Source organism: Pseudophryne corroboree, chromosome 1 (genome assembly GCF_028390025.1).
Source record: "Pseudophryne corroboree isolate aPseCor3 chromosome 1, aPseCor3.hap2, whole genome shotgun sequence".
Taxonomy (NCBI): domain Eukaryota; kingdom Metazoa; phylum Chordata; class Amphibia; order Anura; family Myobatrachidae; genus Pseudophryne; species Pseudophryne corroboree.
Genome location: NC_086444.1, coordinates 422,541,060 through 422,563,849, shown reverse-complemented (window position 1 = coordinate 422,563,849; position 22,790 = coordinate 422,541,060). Strand labels below are relative to the sequence as shown.

At 49.5% G+C, this 22,790-nt stretch overlaps 1 protein-coding gene across 1 annotated transcript in view; it reads left to right on the top strand.

Annotated features, from left to right (window-relative positions):
- PXMP2 (peroxisomal membrane protein 2) overlaps positions 1-21,776 on the top strand; it is a 59,272-nt gene extending 37,496 nt beyond the window's left edge. Inside the window, exons 4-5 of the mRNA XM_063913395.1 lie at positions 2,689-2,808; positions 20,722-21,776. Of these exons, the coding sequence (XP_063769465.1) occupies positions 2,689-2,808; positions 20,722-20,790 (189 nt within the window). The 3' untranslated portion in view covers positions 20,791-21,776. The remainder of the gene's footprint in view (positions 1-2,688; positions 2,809-20,721) is intronic.
- The last annotated feature ends 1,014 nt before the right edge of the window (positions 21,777-22,790 follow it).

Here is a 22,790-nt window from a genome sequence, read left to right as displayed (position 1 = left end):
AATGGATACTCAACCTGTACCAGTAATTCTTACTGGACTTTTTTGGGCGAAGCACCAACTCTGTGAAATACCCTCCCTGGCACAATGTGACTTTCTTCTAATCTCCAAACCTTTAAATGGTCCCTGAATTCCTGCCTCTTCATGAAAACTTATCAAATTCCTGAACCACCCACGTGACCTCAATAAACTATTCTACCCAATTATATCCCTCTACACTGTCGACACAAAACTTACACATAACCCAGTGACCCCAAACAATGATGTGACTCAACCCGACACATTGGAGCGTTGTGTATGCGGTATGCGGTCGACATTGCAGGCGTCAAGGCCCTGCATCACCAAGTGCATACACACATGCTAATGCAGAGGGAGCTATGGAGCAGTGGGGAATTACATGCTGCATTCAGCAGCATGGCATTGCTATCAATGTCTTCTGATTGACCCTGCAGCAGGGTCAACCAGAAGACATTGCTAATGATGGCATGGGTGTGCAGATCGTACATAATGGCCCTCATTCCGAGTTGTTCGCTCGGTAATTTTCTTCATATCGCAGCGATTTTCCGCTAATTGCGCATGCGCAATGTTCGCACTGCGCCAAGTAAATTTGCTATGCAGTTAGGAATTTTACTCACGGCATTACGAGGTTTTTTCTTCGTTCTGGTGATCGTAATGTGATTGACAGGAAGTGGGTGTTTCTGGGCGGAAACTGGCCGTTTTATGGGTGTGAAAAAATGCTGCCGTTTCTGGGGAAAACGCGGGAGTGTCTGAAGAAACGGGGGAGTGTCTGGCCGAACGCTGGGTGTGTTTGTGACGTCAAACCAGGAACGAAACTGACTGAACTGATCGCAGTTGCTGAGTAAGTCTGGAACTACTCAGAAACTGCTAAGAAGTGTCTATTCGCAATTCTGCTAATCTTTCGTTCGCAATTTTACTATGCTAAGATTCACTCCCAGTAGGCGGCGGCTTAGCGTGTGCAAAGCTGCTAAAAGCAGCTTGCGAGCGAACTACTCGGAATGACCACCAATAGACGATATTGCCGATATATTGTTTCGATATATCTGGCAGTATGTTGTCTGGTGTTTACCTGGAGTTAGTCCACACTGCTGACCCCTTTGTTGCTAGGGAAACCACCCAGCCTCCTCTTTCCAGCTGGACTGTGTACGGAAGGGGGGCGATCCAGGAAGTCAAAAGAATAAACACATACTGGTTTTACTACAACTTCTGGCATTAAATCTGTTTTAAAACATGCTTGGATACATTTGACCTTTCTGTACAAGAATGTTCATCAAACTAAAATTGCACTGTATCTTAAAAGAAAGGGTGTGGGGTGGTATATGATTGCAGCTTATTACACCTTATCTTTTACACACGATCGACTTTTCTCTGGGGTGCACGAAGTATAGACTTTACCATACTCTGTGTTTAATCAGCTGAGTGATTACCAGGGCCCATTACAGTGATATATGTGGAGATATCTCTCTCTCTCTATATATATATATATATATATATATATATATATATATATATATAATCTATATCCTTCCTCCCACACACCCCACAGTCTTTCTCTTCCCAATGACTCTCTGCTGCATTACCAGCTCCCCATCCCAAAGTCCTGTATCCCCTCATCAATCCAGTCTTAGTCTGAGGAGAGGATCACCTGCGCTGCACTCCCCGGCATCCAGACCTGAACACTGCACAGCAGGTACCACGAGGCTCACACCCCATCAGAAGGCCGACGCAGGGCACAGGAATCCTGGTCACCAGAGGTGCTGCCATGTCCTGTAACTGTCTGCAACAGAGCTGGACCCAGAAGAGCAAATCTGTTCGCACCTCACTCACCATTGAATGATTTTTCTATTGTGCGCAGCTTAGGACTTACTCCTCCAGTGCAATGAAAACAGGTTGATCGGGTCCGGAGCTGACATCACATACCCTCCCTGAAAATGCTTGGCATCGCTTGCGTTTGCCCTGATACTCCCAGAAAATAGTCAGTTACCACCCACAAACGGCCTCTTCCTGTCAATCAGCATGCGAATGGCTGTGCGATTGCATTTTTCACACAAGCCTGTTGCTGACCGTTGTGTGCATTGCCTGTTGTGTGCATTGCAGTGCATACGTGTGTGCAGTCTATTGCTGATTGCCTGCTGTGCGAAAACGCACCACAGCGATCAGGTCTAAATCACCCCCTAAGTCAGGCCCTCAGTCCTTTACCAAATCAAAATTTTACCAAAACCATACTGCCTAACCATCTATCACTTACTTGGTCTAAAACCACCCTTGTACTTAGCCTTGTATATAGCGATTAATGAACGATGGTCGTTATTGCGGTATCCAATTAGAGGCCATTTTGATTTGCCGAAATTGGACTTGCGATTGTGCAAAAACACATGGTGGGCCCATGTGTTATGTGGGCTTCGGCAGCCCGCTTATCACAGATTAAGCATAATCCCTGATAAGTGCCATCATTGGGGGGAGGAGCATGTCGCATCGGTGCTAATAGGATAACACCCTCCCAAGTCTTCAGCCAGGGTTCCTGTATGGTCCTAGCAATTGCATATTGATTGAGTATGCTGAGAATCATGGTGCAAGTGGAAATTAAACTATTTCTTCTTATGTACTCTGTTGTCTGGTTAAGCAGCATGGCTGTGTGTACCATTAGAATTTTGTACCCACTTTGTTCTTTAGGGAAAAGACCTGAACATACTAAATCAGAAGCTGAAGGATAGTTATTGGTCAGCATTAAAGATGAATTGGAAAGTCTGGACGCCATTTCAGTACATCAATGTAAACTACGTTCCTGTGCAGGTAAGGGCAGTCTGTGTAAGAAAAAAATAAGAATTTACTTACCGATAATTCTATTTCTCGTAGTCCGTAGTGGATGCTGGGGACTCCGTCAGGACCATGGGGAATAGCGGCTCCGCAGGAGACAGGGCACAAAAATAAAGCTTTAGGATTAGGTGGTGTGTACTGGCTCCTCCCCCCATGACCCTCCTCCAAGCCTCAGTTAGGATACTGTGCCCGGACGAGCGTACACAATAAGGAAGGATATTGAATCCCGGGTAAGACTCATACTAGCCACACCAATCACACCGTATAACTTGTGATCTGAACCCAGTTAACAGTATGACAAACGTAGGAGCCTCTGAACAGACGGCTCACAACAATAACAACCTGAATTTGTTTGTAACAATAACTATGTACAAGTATTGCAGACAATCCGCACTTGGGATGGGCGCCCAGCATCCACTATGGACTACGAGAAATAGAATTATCGGTAAGTAAATTCTTATTTTCTCTAACGTCCTTAGTGGATGCTGGGGACTCCGTCAGGACCATGGGGATTATACCAAAGCTCCCAAACGGGCGGGAGAGTGCGGATGACTCTGCAGCACCGAATGAGAGAACTCAAGGTCCTCCTCAGCCAGGGTATCAAATTTGTAGAATTTTGCAAACGTGTTTGCCCCTGACCAAGTAGCAGCTCGGCAGAGTTGTAATGCCGAGACCCCCCGGGCAGCCGCCCAGGATGAGCCCACTTTCCTTGTGGAATGGGCCTTGACAGATTTAGGTTGTGGCAAGCCTGCCACAGAATGTGCAAGTTGAATTGTGCTACAAATCCAACGAGCAATCGTCTGCTTAGACGCAGGAGCACCCATCTTGTTGGGTGCATACAATATAAACAGTGAGTCAGACTTTCTGACTCCCGCCGTTCTTGAAATATATATTTTCAATGCCCGGACCACGTCCAACAACTTGGAATCCTCCAAATCGTTAGTAGCCGCAGGCACCACAATAGGCTGGTTCAGGTGAAACGCTGACACCACCTTAGGCAGAAAATGAGGACGCGTCCGCAGTTCTGCCCTGTCCGTATGGAAAATCAGATATGGGCTCTTATATGATAAAGCCGCCAATTCTGATACCCTCCTGGCTGAAGCCAGGGCCAGTAGCATGGTTACTTTCCATGTAAGATACTTCAACTCCACCGATTTGAGCGGCTCAAACCAATGGGATTTGAGAAAATCCAAGACTACATTAAGATCCCACGGTGCCACTGGGGGCACAACCGGGGGCTGTATATGTAGTACTCCTTTTACAAAAGTCTGGACTTCAGGAACTGAAGCCAATTCTTTCTGGAAGAAAATCGACAGGGCCGAAATTTGAACCTTAATGGACCCCAATTTGAGGCCCATAGACAATCCTGTTTGCTGGAAATGTAGGAATCGACCCAGTTGAAATTCCTCCGTGGGGGCCTTCCTGGCCTCACACCACGCAACATATTTTCTCCAAATGCGGTGATAATGTTGTGCAGTCACCTCCTTCCTGGCTTTTACCAGTGTAGGAATGACCTCTTCCGGAATGCCTTTTTCCCTTAGAATTCGGCGTTCAACCGCCATGCCGTCAAACGCAGCCGCGGTAAGTCTTGGAATAGACACGGTCCCTGCTGAAGCAGGTCCCGTCTTAGAGGTAGAGGCCACGGATCCTCCGTGAGCATCTCTTGAAGTTCCGGGTACCAAGTTCTTCTTGGCCAATCCGGAGCCACTAGTATCGTTCTTACTCCCTTTTGCCGTATAATTCTCAGTACTTTTGGTATGAGAGGCAGAGGAGGGAACACATACACTGACTGGAACACCCACGGTGTTACCAGAGCGTCCACAGGTATTGCCTGAGGGTCTCTTGACCTGGCGCAATACCTGTCCAGTTTTTTGTTGAGGCGGAACGCCATCATATCCACCATTGGTTTTTCCCAACGGTTCACAATCATGTGGAAGACTTCTGGATGAAGTCCCCACTCTCCCGGGTGTAGATCGTGTCTGCTGAGGAAGTCTGCTTCCCAGTTGTCCACTCCCGGAATGAATACTGCTGACAGTGCTATCACATGATCTTCCGCCCAGCGAAGAATCCTTGCAGCTTCTGCCATTGCTGTCCTGCTTCTTGTGCCGCCCTGTCTGTTTACGTGGGCGACTGCCGTGATGTTGTCCGACTGGATCAACACCGGCTGACCCTGAAGCAGGGGTTTTGCCAGACTTAGAGCATTGTAAATCGCTCTTAGCTCCAGTATATTTATGTGAAGAGACATCTCCAGGCTTGACCATACTCCCTGGAAGTTTCTTCCCTGTGTGACCGCTCCCCAGCCTCTCAGACTGGCATCCGTGGTCACCAGGACCCAGTCCTGTATGCCGAATCTGCGGCCCTCTAACAGATGAGCACTCTGCAACCACCACAGAAGAGACACCCTTGTCCGTGGCGATAAGGTTATCCGCTGATGCATCTGCAGATGTGATCCGGACCATTTGTCCAGCAGATCCCACTGAAAAGTTCGTGCGTGGAATCTGCCGAATGGAATCGCTTCGTAAGAAGCCACCATCTTTCCCAGGACTCTTGTGCATTGATGCACAGACACTTTCCCTGGTTTTAGGAGGTTCCTGACAAGTTCGGATAACTCCCTGGCTTTCTCCTCCGGAAGAAACACCTTTTTCTGAACCGTGTCCAGAATCATTCCCAGGAACAGCAGACGTGTCGTCGGGGTCAACTGAGATTTTGGAAAATTCAGAATCCACCCGTGTTGTTGCAGCACTAGTTGGGTTAGTGCTACTCCGTCCTCCAGCTGTTCTCTGGACCTTGCCCTTATCAGGAGATCGTCCAAGTAAGGGATAATTAATACGCCTCTTCTTCGCAGAAGAATCATCATTTCGGCCATTACCTTGGTAAAGACCCGAGGTGCCGTGGACAATCCAAACGGCAGCGTCTGAAACTGATAATGACAGTTTTGCACCACGAACCTGAGGTACCCTTGATGTGAAGGGCAATTTGGGACATGCAGGTAAGCATCCTTTATGTCCAGGGACACCATAAAGTCCCCTTCTTCCAGATTCGCTATCACTGCTCTGAGTGACTCCATCTTGAACTTGAAATTTTGTATGTACAGGTTCAAAGATTTCAGATTTAGAATAGGTCTTACCGAGCCGTCCGGCTTTGGTACCACAAATAGCGTGGAGTAATACCCCTTTCCCTGTTGTAGGAGGGGTACCTTGACTATCACCTGCTGAGAAAACAGCTTGTGAATGGCTTCCAATACCGTCGCCCTGTCTGAGGGAGACGTTGGCAAAGCAGACTTTAGGAACCTGCGAGGGGGAGACTTCTCGAATTCCAACCTGTAACCCTGAGATACTACCTGCAGGATACAGGGGTCCACCTGTGAGCAAGCCCACTGTGCGCTGAAATTCTTGAGTCGACCCCCCACCGCTCCTGAGTCCGCTTGTAAGGCCCCAGCGTCATGCTGAGGGCTTTGCAGAACCCTGAGAGGGCTTCTGTTCCTGGGCAGGGGCTGCTTGCTGCCCTCTCTTACCCCTTCCTCTGCCCCGAGGCAGATATGACTGTCCTTTTGTCCGCTTGTTCTTATAGGACCGAAAGGACTGCGGCTGAAAAGACGGTGTCTTTTTCTGTTGGGAGGGGGTCTGAGGTAAAAAGGTGGATTTTCCGGCAGTTGCCGTGGCCACCAGATCCGATAGACCGACGCCAAATAATTCCTCCCCTTTATACGGCAATACTTCCATATGTCGTTTGGAATCCGCATCACCTGACCACTGTCGCGTCCATAAACTCCTTCTGGCAGATATGGACATCGCATTTACTCTCGATGCCAGAGTGCAAATATCTCTGAGCATCTCGCATATAAAGGAAAGCATCCTTTAATTGCTCTATAGTCAATAAAATACTGTCCCTATCCAGGGTATCAATATTTTCAGTCAGGGAATCCAACCAGACGACCCCAGCACTGCACATCCAGGCTGAGGCGATGGCTGGTCGCAGTATAACACCAGTATGTGTGTATATACTTTTTAGGGTAGTTTCCAGTCTCCTATCCGCTGGATCCCTGAGGGCGGCCGTATCAGGAGACGGTAACGCCACTTGTTTTGATAAGCGTGTGAGCGCCTTATCCACCCTAGGGGGTGTTTCCCAGCGCGCCCTAACCTCTGGCGGGAAAGGGTATAATGCTAATAACTTTTTTGAAATTAGCACTTTTCTATCTGGGTTAACCCACGCTTCATCACATACATCATTTAATTCCTCTGATTCAGGAAAAACTACAGGTAGTTTTTTCACCCCCCACATAATACCCCTTTTTGTGGTACTTGCAGTATCAGAGATATGCAAAGCCTCCTTCATTGCCGTGATCATATAACGTGTGGCCCTACTTGAAAATACGTTTGTTTCATCACCGTCGACACTAGATTCAGTGTCTGTGTCTGGGTCTGTGTCGACCGACTGAGGTAAAGGGCGCTTTACAGCCCCTGACGGTGTCTGAGACGCCTGGGCAGGTACTAACTGGTTTGCCGGCCGTCTCATGTCGTCAACTGATTTTTGTAATGTGCTGACATTATCACGTAATTCCATAAACAAAGCCATCCATTCCGGTGTCGACTCCCTGGGGGGTGACATCACCATTATCGGCAATTGCTCTGCCTACACACCAACATCGTCCTCATACATGTCGACACACACGTACCGACACACAGCAGACACACAGGGAATGCTCTTATCGAAGACTGGACCCCACTAGCCCTTTGGGGAGACAGAGGGAGAGTTTGCCAGCACACACCCAAGCGCTATAATATATATGGGAACAACCTTATATAAGTGTTGTTCCTTATAGCAGCTTAAATATATCAAAATATCGCCAAAAAAATGCCCCCCCTCTCTGTTTTACCCTGTTTCTGTAGTGCAGTGCAGGGGAGAGTCCTGGGAGCCTTCCTCACAGCGGAGCTGAGCAGGAAAATGGCGCTGTGTGCTGAGGAGAATAAGCCCCGCCCCCTATTTCGGCGGGCTTTTCTCCCGGAGTTTTAGATATCTGGCATGGGTTAAATACATACATATAGCCTCAATGGCTATATGTGATGTATTCTTTTGCCATAAAGGTATTAAATATTGCTGCCCAGGGCGCCCCCAGCAGCGCCCTGCACCCAGGGCCGGATTAACAATGGGGCGGATGGAGCTGCAGCTCCAGGCCCACTCTCCAAAATAGGCCCACTGCATCCGCCCATAGATGTCCATGCTGCTGTAAACAGGAAAAACAAATTTCCTCCTACTGCAGCCTACAGCGTCAGACCCGTCCCCTCCAGCATCACCCCCTTCTTGTGCACATTCGGGGGGGGGGGGGGGCACCAAGGCACGTATAGTGCACCATTGTAAGTTCCGGGATGTAGCCCGCCCCCTGTACTCAAGCCACGCCGCTCAGTGATGAGCGTTTAAGCTCCGCCTCCTGGTGATGTCATCTGTCAGTCACCGGGAGGGCCAGGGGAAGCGGACTGTGACAAGGGGGCGTGGCCTAACGGAACGTGATATCCGCGCGGCAGCCCATGATGAACCTACTCAGGTACCCGGCGTCCAAGGCTGAGGAGGTGGCTATTTTTTGTAGCTGGGACCGCGGGACGGGAGGAGGTAGGTAGTAGGTACCCTGGATCTGGAAATGTGTGTGTGTGTGTAGTAGGGGTGTGTGTGTGTGTGTGTGTGGAGGGGGGATGCGTGATTAAAAGAGGAAAGCCCTGTATGTCCAGGGCTCCCCTACAAATTGCCCCTATATATGGTATATACAAAAGGGGTTTCCCCCCACCCACCGCATCACACTGCAAAGAAGCCCCTGTTTATATACAAGAGGGGGAGTTGTTGCTCCCTCTCACAGCAAAAAGTCCCTGCTGTCAACCCATGGGTAGTGTTTGCAAAGAGAAGGTGCAGGGTTAGGGGTAGTGTGTGCAGGGAGCGGGTGCAGGGTTAGGGGTAGTGTGTGCAGGGAGAGGGTGCAGGGTTAGGGGTAGTGTGTGCAGAAGCGGGTGCAGGGTTAGGGGTAGTGTGTGCAGGGTTAGGGGTAGTGTGTGCAGGGAGCGGGTGCAGGGTTAGGGGTAGTGTGTGCAGGGAGCGGGTGCAGGGTTAGGGGTAGTGTGTGCAGGGAGCGGGTGCAGGGTTAGGGGTAGTGTGTGCAGGGAGCGGGTGCAGGGTTAGGGGCAGTGTGTGCAAAGAGAGGGTGCAGGGTTAGGGGTAGTGTGTGCAGGGAGAGGGTGCAGGGTTAGGGGTAGTGTGTGCAGGGAGCGGGTGCAGGGTTAGGGGTAGTGTGTGCAAAGAGAGGGTGCAGGGTTAGGGGTAGTGTGTGCAGGGAGAGTGTGCAGGGTTAGGGGTAGTGTGTGCAGAAGCTGGTGCAGGGTTAGGGGTAGTGTGTGCAGGGAGCGGGTGCAGGGTTAGGGGTAGTGTGTGCAGGGAGCGGGTGCAGGGTTAGGGATAGTGTGTGCAGGGAGCGGGTGCAGGGTTAGGGGTAGTGTGTGCAGGGAGCGGGTGCAGGGTTAGGGGTAGTGTGTGCAGGGAGAGGGTGCAGGGTTAGGGGTAGTGTGTGCAAAGAGAGGGTGCAGGGTTAGGGGTAGTGTGTGCAGGGAGCGGGTGCAGGGTTAGCGGTAGTGTGTGCAGAAGCGGGTGCAGGGTTAGGGGTAGTGTGTGCAGGGAGCGGGTGCAGGGTTAGGGGTAGTGTGTGCAGGGAGCGGGTGCAGGGTTAGGGATAGTGTGTGCAGGGAGCGGGTGCAGGGTTAGGGGTAGTGTGTGCAGGGAGCGGGTGCAGGGTTAGGGGTAGTGTGTGCAGGGAGAGGGTGCAGGGTTAGGGGTAGTGTGTGCAAAGAGAGGGTGCAGGGTTAGGGGTAGTGTGTGCAGGGAGCGGGTGCAGGGTTAGCGGTAGTGTGTGCAGAAGCGGGTGCAGGGTTAGGGGTAGTGTGTGCAGGGAGCGGGTGCAGGGTTAGGGGTAGTGTGTGCAGGGAGCGGGTGCAGGGTTAGGGATAGTGTGTGCAGGGAGCGGGTGCAGGGTTAGGGGTATTGTGTGCAGGGAGAGGGTGCAGGGTTAGGGGTAGTGTGTGCAGGGAGCGGGTGCAGGGTTAGGGGTAGTGTGTGCAGGGAGCGGGTGCAGGGTTAGGGATAGTGTGTGCAGGGAGCGGGTGCTGGGTTAGGGGTATTGTGTGCAGGGAGAGGGTGCAGGGTTAGGGGTAGTGTGTGCAGGGAGCGGGTGCAGGGTTAGGGGTAATGTGTGCAGGGAGAGGGTGCAGGGTTAGGGGTAGTGTGTGCAGGGTTAGGGGTAGTGTGTGCAGGGAGCGAGTGCAGGGTTAGGGGTAGTGTTTGCAAAGAGAGGGTGCAGGGTTAGGGGTAGTGTGTGCAGGGAGCAGGTGCAAGGTTAGGGGTAGTGTTTGCTAAGAGAGGGTGCAGGGTTAGGGGTAGTGTGTGCAGGGAGCGGGTGCAGGGTTAGGGGTAGTGTGTGCAGGGAGAGGGTGCAGGGTTAGGGGTAGTGTGTGCAGGGAGCGGGTGCAGGGTTAGGGGTAGTGTGTGCAGGGAGGGGGTGCAGGGTTAGGGGTAGTGTGTGCAGGGAGCGGGTGTAGGGTTAGGGGTAGTGTGTGCAGGGAGCGGGTGCAGGGTTAGGGGTAGTGTGTGCAGGGAGCGGGTGCAGGGTTAGGGGTAGTGTTTGCAAAGAGAGGGTGCAGGGTTAGGGGTGGTGTGTGCAGGGAGAGGGTGCAGGGTTAGGGGTAGTGTGTGCAGGGAGAGGGTGCAGGGTTAGGGGTAGTGTGTGCAGGGAGCGGGTGCAGGGTTAGGGGTAGTGTGTGCAGGGAGCGGGTGCAGGGTTAGGGGTAGTGTGTGCATAGAGCGGGTGCAGGGTTAGGGGTAGTGTGTGCAGGGAGCGTGTGTAGGGTTAGCGGTAGTATAGTGTTTGCTGGGAGCGGGTGCAGGGTTAGCGGTAGTGTAGTTGTGCAGGGAGCGGGTGCAGGGAAAGTGTAGTGTGTGTGGGGAGCGGGTGCAGGGAAAGTGTAGTGTGTCCGGGGAGCAGGGGAAGTGTAGTGTGTGCTGGGAGCGGGTGCAGGGTAAGTAATGTAGTATAGTGTGTGCTGGGAACGAGTGCAGGGTTAGTAGTGTAGTATAGTGTGTGCAGGGAGCAGGTGCAGGGTAGTATAGTGTGTGCGGGGAGCATGTGTAGGGTTAGCGGTAGTATAGTGTTTGCTGGGAACTGGTGCACGGTTAGCGGTAGTGTAGTGTGTGCAGAGAGCAGGTGCAGGGGAAGTGTAGTGTGTGCGGGGAGCGGGTGCAGGGTTAGCGGTGGTGTAGTGTGTGCAGATAGCGGGTGCAGGGGAAGTGTAGTGTGTGCGGGGAGCGGGTGCAGGGTTAGCGTAGTGTAGTGTGTGTGGGGAGCGGGTGCAGGGGAAGTGTATTGTGTGCAGAGAGCGGGTGCAGGGTTGGCAGTAGTGTAGTGTGTGCGGGGAGCGGGTGCAGGGTTAGAGGTAGTGTGTGCGGGGGCGGGTGCAGGGGAAGTGTAGTGTGTGCAGGGAGCGGGTGCAGGGGAAGTGTAGTGTGTGCAGGGAGCGGGTGCAGGGGAAGTGTAGTGTGTGCAGAGAGCGGGTGCAGGGTTGGCAGTAGTGTAGTGTGTGCGGGGAGCGGGTGCAGGGTTAGAGGTAGTGTGTGCGGGGGCGGGTGCAGGGGAAGTGTAGTGTATGCGGGGAGTGGGTGCAGGGGAAGTGTAGTGTGTGCAGGGAGCGGGTGCAGGGGAAGTGTAGTGTGTGCAGGAGAAATGTAGTGTGTGCGGGGAGTGGGTGCAGGGTTAGCGGTAGTGTAGTGTGTGCAGAGAGCAGGTGCAGGGGAAGTGTAGTGTGTGCGGGGAGTGGGTGCAGGGGAAGTGTAGTGTGTGCGGGGAGTGGGTGCAGGGGAAGTGTAGTGTGTGCGGGGTGCAGGGGTAGTGTAGTGTGTGCGGGGAGCGGGTGCAGGGGAAGTGTAGTGTGTGCGGGGAGTGGGTGCAGGGGAAGTGTAGTGTGTGCGGGGAGTGGGTGCAGGGAAAGTAGTGTGTGCGGGGAGTGGGTGCAGGGGAAGTGTAGTGTGTGCAGGGAGCGGGTGCAGGGGAAGTGTAGTGTGTGCAGGAGAAATGTAGTGTGTGCGGGGAGTGGGTGCAGGGTTAGCGGTAGTGTGTGCAGAGAGCAGGTGCAGGGGAAGTGTAGTGTGTGCGGGGAGTGGGTGCAGGGGAAGTGTAGTGTGTGCGGGGAGTGGGTGCAGGGGAAGTGTAGTGTGTGCGGGGTGCAGGGGTAGTGTAGTGTGTGCGGGGAGCGGGTGCAGGGGAAGTGTAGTGTGTGCGGGGAGTGGGTGCAGGGGAAGTGTAGTGTGTGCGGGGAGTGGGTGCAGGGGAAGTGTAGTGTGTGCGGGGAGTGGGTGCAGGGGAAGTGTAGTGTGTGCGGGGAGTGGGTGCAGGGAAAGTGTAGTGTGTGCGGGGAGTGGGTGCAGGGGAAGTGTAGTGTGTGCAGGGAGCGGGTGCAGGGGAAGTGTAGTGTGTGCAGGAGAAATGTAGTGTGTGCGGGGAGTGGGTGCAGGGTTAGCGGTAGTGTAGTGTGTGCAGAGAGCAGGTGCAGGGGAAGTGTAGTGTGTGCGGGGAGTGGGTGCAGGGGAAGTGTAGTGTGTGCGGGGAGTGGGTGCAGGGGAAGTGTAGTGTGTGCGGGGTGCAGGGGTAGTGTAGTGTGTGCGGGGAGCGGGTGCAGGGGAAGTGTAGTGTGTGCGGGGAGCGGGTGCAGGGGAAGTGTAGTGTGTGCGGGGAGTGGGTGCAGGGGAAGTGTAGTGTGTGCAGGGAGCTGGTGCAGGGGAAGTGTAGTGTGTGCGAGGTGCAGGGGTAGTGTAGTGTGTGTGGGGAGCGGGTGTAGGGTTAGCGGTAGAGCAGTGTGTGTGTGAGGAGTTTGTGCATGGGTAGTGTAATGTGTGCGGTAGTAGGGTTAGCGGTAGAATATTTTTTACATGGTAGTGGCATGTTAAAAAAACCTGAAAATGCATATTAGAAAAAACCATAGCAGTAGATGCTCATTGAGTTTAGTCATAGGATAGCATTATATAAATGTATTTTTTAAATGTTCTGGGGGAAAAATTCCCATGTGGCTTGGACTGCCACCACTATCAGGTCTACGGATGGTGTAATGGTTAGCTTTACTGCCTTACAGCAGTTAGGTCATGGGTTTGATTCCCACCACGGCCCTAACTGTGTGGAGTTTGTATATTCTCCCCATACATGCATGGGTTTCCTACTGCCACAATCCAAATATATACTGGTAGGTTAATTGGCTCGTAACACAAAAATAAACCATAGTTAGGTAGTGGATAGCTATGCTCTCCATGGTGCTAGCCAGACCACACTGCACAGACCACACCCCCATATCAGTAGTCACACCCTCACCATGCTGGTCCTTCCCCATGCAGCGGCGCCCAGTAGGCCCTTCATAAATTACAGCTCCAGGCCCATGAGGACCTTAATCTGGCACTGCCTGCACCCTCCGTGACCGTTTGGTGTGAAGTGTGTGACAACAATGGCGCACAGCTGCAGTGCTGTGCGCTACCTTCATGAAGACTGAAGAGCCTTCTGCCGCCTGTTTCCGGACCTTCAATCTTCAGCATCTGTAAGGGGGGTCGGCGGCGCGGCTCCGGGACGAACCCCAGGGTGAGACCTGTGTTCCGACTCCCTCTGGAGCTAATGGTGTCCAGTAGCCTAAGAATCCAATCCATCCTGCACGCAAGTGAGTTGAAATTCTCTCCCCTAAGTCCCTCGATGCAGTGAGCCTGTTGCCAGCAGGACTCACTGAAAATAAAAAAAATAAAAACTTTTTCTAAGCAGCTCTTTAGGAGAGCCACCTAGATTGCACCCTGCTCGGACGGGCACAAAAACCTAACTGAGGCTTGGAGGAGGGTCATGGGGGGAGGAGCCAGTACACACCACCTAATCCTAAAGCTTTATGTTTGTGCCCTGTCTCCTGCGGAGCCGCTATTCCCCATGGTCCTGACGGAGTCCCCAGCATCCACTTAGGACGTTAGAGAAAACAACCCAATCCATGTATTCGCACTACTAATTTAGATTCTGCTTCCATGCATAATTATAATCTTTGGTTTAATCTACTATTCACATATTGGGCGGGATTGAAATGTTTTATTGCCCTCGATCTCCTGTCTAAAGTGACGGAAGATCGCGGGGCGATATTCTGTTGACCCCCGTTTTCGTGCTGATCGTGCCCATAAGAGATGGGTTTAGCCGCAGCTAAACAGACTAAAGTCATGGGCGCGATCCTGGAAAGTCCCGTTTGGGCATCCGAACGGGTCACTTTTTGGTCATTTCAGCTCACTACCCCTGGGGGTGGCAAGCTGAAATGCTGATATCGCACCCATCGGCAGCAACATTTGAATACTGCCAGTGGGCGCGATGAGGGTGGGAGGGAGGGACGGAAAATTTGAATCCCACCCATTTTAGGTAGAAATTATATCTACTCATACAAAAATTCTATTTTTGTTCTTTAAATGTAAAATTTTAAATCCTAGTTTGTGTCTTCTAGGGTTTGAAGGGGAACAGTTTAATATCCAGTATATACCAAATAGTAGTACTTTGGAAGGAACACAGCTTAGTACAACAGATTTATTAACCTATAAGCAGGACCTCTAAAACTTACCTGTTTGGCATTCTTTGATGCCTTAAGTGAAAGCTGGCTGCTGATTGGTGGATCCAAGAGGCATGAACTATAGGTTCTGCACATGAAATGGTGTGACCCCCAAATAAGAAATCCTGATGAACAGATGGTTTAAATTAAAATAACTGAGATACCAATTAAGTCACCTGTGCTCAAGTATGGATATCGCTAAAACCTGGACTGTTAGTGTGCTTTGAGGGCCAAGGTTGGGAATGCCTGGTGCAGATAGATGGGGCTAAATGTAAAAGACACCATTTTATGGCAGAGCATTAAAGGTGCAACCCTCTCTAAAGTGTAAGTGTTCCCATAATATAAATCGGTCTGTATACTTGTAAGAAAACAAATAGTTTTCTTACAAGTATACTAGAGGATACTGGGGTTCCATTTAGTACCATGGTGTATAGATGGGTCCACTAGGAGCCATGGGCACTTTAAGAATTTGATAGTGTGGGCTGGCTACTCCCTCTATGCCCCTCCTACCAAACTCAGTATAGAAAATGTTCCTGGAGGAGCCGGTCACGCTTATGGAAGCTCCTCAAGAGTTTTCTGCATTTATTTTGTTTGTTATTTTCAGGCAGGGCTGGTTGGCGCCAACCTGCCTGCTTCGTGGGACTTTGAGGGGAGGGGGGCCAACCTCTTGAGGGGTTAATGGTCCCGTTCCCCGCTGACAGGACACTGAGCTCCTGAGGGAACTATTCGCAAGCCCCACCACAGCGTGTACATTCCCGCAGCACGCCGCCACACTAACAGAGCCAGAAGAATAAAGAGTGGTGAGTACTAAGCCGGCGTCCCGGCTAGCGGGTCGCCGGCCATTATGGCGGCATGATGGCATGGAGACGCATGGCTTCTAACCGGGGCGGAATGCGTCTCCAGACACGGTACACAGCTGCGTCTCAGTACACTGTACACAGTACCCACACTGGCAAAAACAGCCTCAAAACGGTTTTATCTCCATTTTAAGCTCCAGATTACCTCAGCCAGTATAAAACAAGTGGGAAGACTTCGCCCCATTGAAGGGGCGGGGCCTTCACTATGAGTCGATCCAGCAGCTCACCAGCGCCATTTTCCCTCTGCAGTGGACACAGACACTGACTGACAGGGACACGCAGCTCCTCTGGAGAGTCTCCAAATTACCTTAGCGATATGGGCGCGGTAGGGGGTGGCTCCAAATAACTGTCTCCCTGAAGGGCTTTTTGTGGGTTAGTTGTGCTTAACCTTTTCCTGTGTGTGTGTGTGTGTGTGTGTGTGTGTGTGTGTGTGTGCGCTGTCACATTTACATTATGTCAGGCAAAGAGTGTGTTTCTTGTACAGCGGAGTGTTCCTCTTCACCAGGGGGCTCACTACCTTCCCAAAATAGCGGGGCTGAAACAGACTGGGTTAATTCCATTAAGGGAATGATCTCAAATATTTCTACAAAGCTATCCCGCAATGAGAAAGAGACGCAATACTTAAGACAGACTGTCCCCAAACCAGCGTCTCAATCCCCTCCTATTTGTCCGCAAAAAACTATCTCTGGCCCATATCCTACAATCTGACTCTGACTGGTCAGACATGGAGGAGGGTGAGGTGGATTTGGAGGGGGGGGGTGCTATTCTGTCACGGGGAATAGAGGCTATAAGAGAGGTTCTGCAAATTCCTGATAAGGTGTCTGAGAAGTGTGAGGAATCTTACTTTAATGTAAAAAAGAAGTCCTCAGTCACTTTTCCTGCATCAAAGGAATTGAATACCCTGTTTGATGAACCGTGGGTTAATCCTGATAAGAAGTTTCAAATCCCTAAAAGGTTGCTCTCATCTTTTCCTTTTCCTCTGGAGGATAGGAAAAAATGGGAAAATCTACCGATAGTGGACGCATCAGTCTCTAGGCTGTTATGAAAAATTGTATTGCCTGTCCCTGATGCAGCCTCCCTAAAAGAGACTGCTGATCGTAAAATTGAGACTACTCTCAAATCATTGTACACAGCTGCTGGGGTGGCCCAGAGACCCACTATTGCATGTGCGTGGATCACAAAAGCCATTGCTAAGTGGTCAGGTAACCTAATTGACAGGTTAGATTCCTTGTCTAGGAGGATGTTGTTTTACTCCTGCAGCATATACAGGACTCTGCGAACTTTATGGTGGAAGCCATAAAAGATTGGTTTGCTTAATGCACGCACCACCGCTATGGCAGTGTCAGCACGCAGGGGCTTGTGGCTACGCCAGTGGACTGCTGATGCGGACTCCAGGAAAGGTGTGGTAGGCCTACCATTTACAGGAGAGGCCTTGTTTGGAGACTAACTAGACAAATGGATCTCCAAAGCTACTGCTGGTAAGTCTACGTATCTTCCTTCCGCAGCTCCCCCAGCCAGAAAAGCTTATTCAGCTTCAAATTTACAATCTTTTCGGACAGCCAAGTTTAAGGGAAAATCCAGAGGTGCTTCTACAGCCTCCAGTGGCACAAGAGGTAAACCACGCAAACCAGCAACTGCTCAGGAACAGAGCTCAGGCTCTGCGTCCTCAAAGCCTTCAGCATGACAGTGGACCATAATGCCTGGAGGACTGTCAAGTGGGAGCCCGACTAAAATTCTTCTGTCACATCTGGTCAAGTTCATGCCGGGATCCCTGGGTCATAGATCTTATTTCCCAGGGCTACAGACTGGAGTTCCAAGAGCTCCCACCTCACAGATTCTTCAAATCCGGCTTACCAGCTTCACAAGAGGCAAGTATAACTTTACAGCAGGCCATCCAAAAACTGGTACAGACTCAAGTCATTGTTCCAGTCCCACCTCATCTGCTCAACAAGGGGTACAATTCCAACTTGTTTGTAGTACCGAAACCGGACCGTTCCGTAAGACCAATTCTGAACGTCAAGTCCTTGAACCCGTTCTTAAGAGTGTTCAAGTTCAAGATGGAGTCTCTGAGAGCGGTGATCTCAGGTCTGGAGGTAGGGGGAATTCCTAGTGTCTCTGGATATCAGGGATGCATAAATTCACATTCCGATCTGGCCGCCTCATCAGGCTTCTCTACGGTTTGCACTGCAGGACTGTCACTATCAGTTCCAGGCCCTGCCATTTAGTGTCTCCACGGCACCGAGGGTGTTCACCAAAGTGATGGCAGAGATGTTTATACTCCGCAAGCAGGGAGTGAACATTATTCCGTATCTGGACGATCTGCTTCTAAAAGCACCATCCAGGGAGAGGTTGTTAGTCAACATTGCTCTCTCAACCCGACTACTCCAGGATCACTGATGGATTTTGAACCTGCCAAAATCTCATCTGGAACCAACACTGAGGCTCCCATTCCTGGAGATGATATTGGATACGGAGGCGCAGAAGGTATTCCTTCCGTTGGAAAAAGCATTGGTGATCCAGTCGATGGTGCGGGATGTTCTAAGACAAACCCGGATGTCTATGCATCTATGCATTTGCCTTCTAGGGAAAATGGTGGCCTCTTATGAGGCGTTTCAATACAGAAGGCTTCACACAAGACCCTTCCAGCTCGATCTGTTGGACAAATGGTCCGGATCGCATCTTCACATGCACCAGAGGATCCGTCAGTCACCAAAAGCGTGGCTACAGATTTCTCACCTCGTCGGAGGTTCGGAATTCAGGACTGGATCCGGTTAGCCACGGACGCAAGCCTCAGAGGTTAGGGAGCAGTCACCCAGGGGGAGCAGTTTCAAGGAAGATGATCATGTCAGGAAGTCATCCTACCAATCAACATTCTGGAACTCAAGGCCATATACAACGCCCTTCTGCAGGCCTCTTATCTTCTTCACGATCAGGCCATTCAGGTCCAGTTGGTCAGTGTGACTGCAGTGACGTACATAAACCGACAGGGCGGAACGAAAAGCAGAGCAGCAATGTCAGAGGTGTCAAGAATTCTCCTCTGGGCAGAAAAAAAACGCTGTGGCGTTGTGAGCGGTCTTCATTCCGGGAGTAGACAACTGGGAAGCAGACTTCCTCAGTAGACACGACCTGCACCCGGGGGAGTGGGGTCTTCACCCGGAGGTGTTCAGGTGCTTGACACGTCGGTGGGGATATCCACAAAGTGACATGATGGCCTCTCGTCTCAACAAGAAGCTCAAGCGGTATTGTTCCAGGTTGAAAGACCCACAGGCAGTGGCAGTTGACGCCCTGACGACTCCATGGGTCTGTCAGATGGTGTACGTGTTTCCCCCACTTCCTCTGATCCCAAGAATTCTCAAAAGAATAAAAAGGGAAAAGGTTCAAGCAATTCTCATTGCTCCGGACTGGCCAAGAAGGGCCTGGTACGCGGACCTTCTGGAGATGCTCCTTGAAGATCCGTGGCCTCTACCTCTTCGCGAGGATCTTTTTCAACAGGGCCCGTTCGTGTATCAGGACTTACCACGGCTACATTTGACGGCATGGAAGTTGAACGGCTGATTCTAGCCAGAAGAGGGATCCCTAACAAAGTTATCCCAACCATGATCCAAGCCAGGAAGGGGGAAAATTCTAAACATTACCACCGTATTTGGAAGCAATAAGTCTCTTCTTGGTGTGAGATCAGAACTTAACATCCCAGGTGAAATTCCACTGGAGAATTACTACTTTTTCTGCAGGCAGGTGTTGGATGTGGGCCTACGCCTGGGCTCCATAAAAGTCCGGATTTCGGCCTTGTCCATTTTCTTTCAAAAACAAATCGTCTTCTCTCCCTGAGGTCCAGATGTTTTTGAAAGGTGTTCTGCACATCCAACCTTCCTTTGTGCCTCCCCACAGCACCTTTTGGGATCTCAATTTGATGCTGTAGTTCCTCCAATCGAACTGGTTTGAACCATTACAGGAGGTGGACGTAAAATATCTTACGTGGAAGACCGTTACACTGTTGGCCTTGGCTTCCGCAAGACGTGTGACGTAGCTGGGGGCTTTGTCTCACAAGAGCCCCTATTTAATTTTCCATGAGGACAGAGCTGAGCTCAGAACTCTTCAGCTATATCTTCCGAAAGTGGTGTCTGCGTTTCACATCAACCAACCAACCTATTGTGGTTCCGGTTATCACCGACACTTCTGCTACTTCAAAGTCTTTGGATGTTGCAAGGGCTTTGAAGGTGTATGTAAAGCGAACCGCTCATCGCAGAAAATCGGATTCGCAGTTTGTTCTTTATGATCCCAATAAAATTGGGTGTCCTGCTTCAAAGCAGACAATTGCACGCTGGATCATGTTCATAATCCAGCATGCTTATTCCACAGCAGCTTTGCCGGTTCCAAAATCTGTACAGGCCCACTCTACTAGGTCGGTGGGTTCTTCCTGGGTGGCTGCCCGGGGGAATCTCTGCTTTACAGCTCTGCCGAGCTGCTACTTGGTCTGGTTCGAACACGTTTGCCAAGTTCTACAAGTTTGATACTTTGGCCTCTGAGGACCTTCAGTTTGCTCAATCAGTTCTGCAGGAACCTCCGCACTCTCCCTCCCGGTTTGGGAGTTTTGGTACATCCAGATGGTACTAAATGGAACCCCAGTATCCTCTAGGACGTAAGAAAATAGGATTTTAATTACCTACCGGTAAATCCTTTTCTCGTAGTCCGTAGAGGATACTGGGCGCCCGCCCAGTGCTTCGTTCTTTCTGCACTGTTACTTGGTTAAATATTGTTGGTTCAGCTGTTGCTGTTCCTGTTTAAAGTTGTGTTAGCATATCTTTCCTCTGTTTGTGTGTGCTGGTTCGGAAGCTCACCACTATCTTTATCTGTCCTTCTCTCAAAGTATGTCCATCTCCTCGGGCACAATTTCCTAGACTGAGTCTGGTAGGAGGGGCATAGAGGGAGGAGCCAGCCCACACTATCAAATTCTTAAAGTGCCCATGGCTCCTAGTGGATCCGTCTGTACCCCATGGAACTAAATGGAACCCCAGTATCCTCTACGGACTACGTGAAAAGGATTTACCGGTAGGTAATTAAAGTCCTAATTTTTTTTCCCTTTGGGTTTGGATTCAAGCTGCTATTGATTTACAGTTTAAGTGCTTGAATTACCATAGCAGCCACAGTCCTATAACATGTAGTGAGCAGAGAGGCTTTCTGGCGATCATCGCATAAACAAGACTGGGATTGCACTTTTTTTTTTTTTTTCTAAACAGCAATCGTATCTGGACGCACACTTATCTATATGAAACACATTAACCACTTCCTATACATCATGCAAAAGAAAACCATATGACCTAATTTATTATTGAGTACTCTTTATCATGTATTCTAATTTGCTAGATAACTCAACAATTGTCCACTTATTTTTGTCTCCTCAGTTCCGGGTGCTGTTCGCTAACTTGGTAGCGTTCTTCTGGTATACATACCTGGCTTCCACCAGAAAATGACATTCATTTCGCTTCCACACTTTATATAGAACTTTTGAGAAAATAAAGTGTCAGCAACTGATCATACGAAGCTTCCCACCATCACAGAAATTAAACAGTTTCTAAACAGTATATTTTAATAATTGTACTTAATTGGGTCAGTAACATTTTACGTTGTAATAATGACTAACACAGATGTTGAAATATTGAATAACAATAACAGTCTATCTGTACAGGGGCTTTTCAAACTCCTGTGAGAACTTCACTGATTAAAAAAAAAAAAAGCCAGGGTATATTATTTTATAGTCCGTAATTAAGCAAATGACCTACTGTTTATTATCTTTTAATCAGTAATTCAGCAAGTGACCTACTGGTATAAAAAAAGGAAGGGTTGAGGGGTTGGCGGAATAGTCAAAAAGCTACGTTTGCTTCATGGTAGCTGTAGTCTCTATGCAAACAAAGGTGGTTTGGAAAATTTCTGACATTAAATCCATTTTAAGACCTACCTACTTGGATACTGGTAACCTTTTGTGTATTATGGTATTACTAAGTCATCACTACTTTGAAATACCTTAATTGTTTTATGCGCACATTCCTTTGTCAGTCTCTTTTTACCAATCTGGACGCAATAGAGCAGTGTTTTCTCCTCTCACTATTTTTTGAGGGGGGGGGGGGGGGGCTTGGTAGATCTAGCAATGCTTCACAATTGTAGGTAAAAGATACATAACCTGTGGGGTGCCTATGCATGGGCATGTGCTTTTCTCTGCAGTTTATCAGCTATTTGCCAACTACTGGATTCCTGTCCACTGAACTATGACTGTTCAAATGTTAAAACAATATTGCTTTTGTTAATCAGTGTAGGATTTAAATAGGACCTTTGCACTCTGGACTAGTGTTCTAGTATTTTTAATATATTTTTGTTCTCTCTGGTGCTTTGCACCCTTTTTGCTTTTTCATTATGAAGTCAATATGACATTGTTTTTCTTTGAATAAAAGATTCAATGTTACATGTTTGGCTTCTTGGTTTTGCTCATTGATTATATATGTTTGTTCTTCATAGGCTCTTACATGGCTTGATGGATCTGGACCAAACTTTGTACACATACCCTTCATTATCCAACTTAAAATACTGGCAGGGTTGAAACAAAAACAAAAAAACACCCCTTTCAGGGCCAGAACCACATATATCTTACTGTGTATATAAAATTAATTGGTCTGTTTGTCCATTTATGCATTCAGACACCCCTGCAATGATTGGGATGAAAACAATGCGAGGTGGTCCAGTTGGATCCTGGCCAAGTTTTAGAGGTGTTCGGGTCTCCGTCGGGTCTTAAAGCGTAATGCGCTGGGCAAAACTTTGACTCAGGGAGCCTGTTTTGGGCCTGCCACTGGATGGATTAGGATGAAAACTTCAGAGTGGAAACATTGGATCCTTTGACCTGGGCCTTTCACTTGATGGAATTTAGGGAAAACTTTAATGAACTGTAATAACTGACAGAAATTACCATAATTCAATGACCTGTAATAACCATAAATCAATTAACTAAATAATAACAGTAGTAACTGACAGAAATGGAGGTGACAAGACAAAAAATGTTGTGTACCCAGAAGCTTTGGAACAGCAACATTGATAACAGAAGGGAAAACTTTAAACCCAGCTTGCAACAGAAAAGTGATTCTAAAACTGAACAAACAGAAAAGCTGGGGATCAGGGCTACTGGTGACACCCCAAAAACAAAAATGACACCGGGTGTGTTGGAAGAGATACCAATCTACTAATTAATTTTAATATGTTGACAGTTATATCCAACTCCTGTTGTAAACTCGGGCAATGCTGGGTACTTCAGCTAGTATGTATGTATATGTGTGTGTGTGTGTGTATGTATATGTATGTATGTATATGTGTGTGTGTATATATTAGAGATGAGCGCCGGAAATTTTTCGGGTTTTGGGTTCGGTTCCGCGGCCGTGTTTTGGGTTCGACCGCGTTTTGGCAAAACCTAACCGAATTTTTTTTGTCG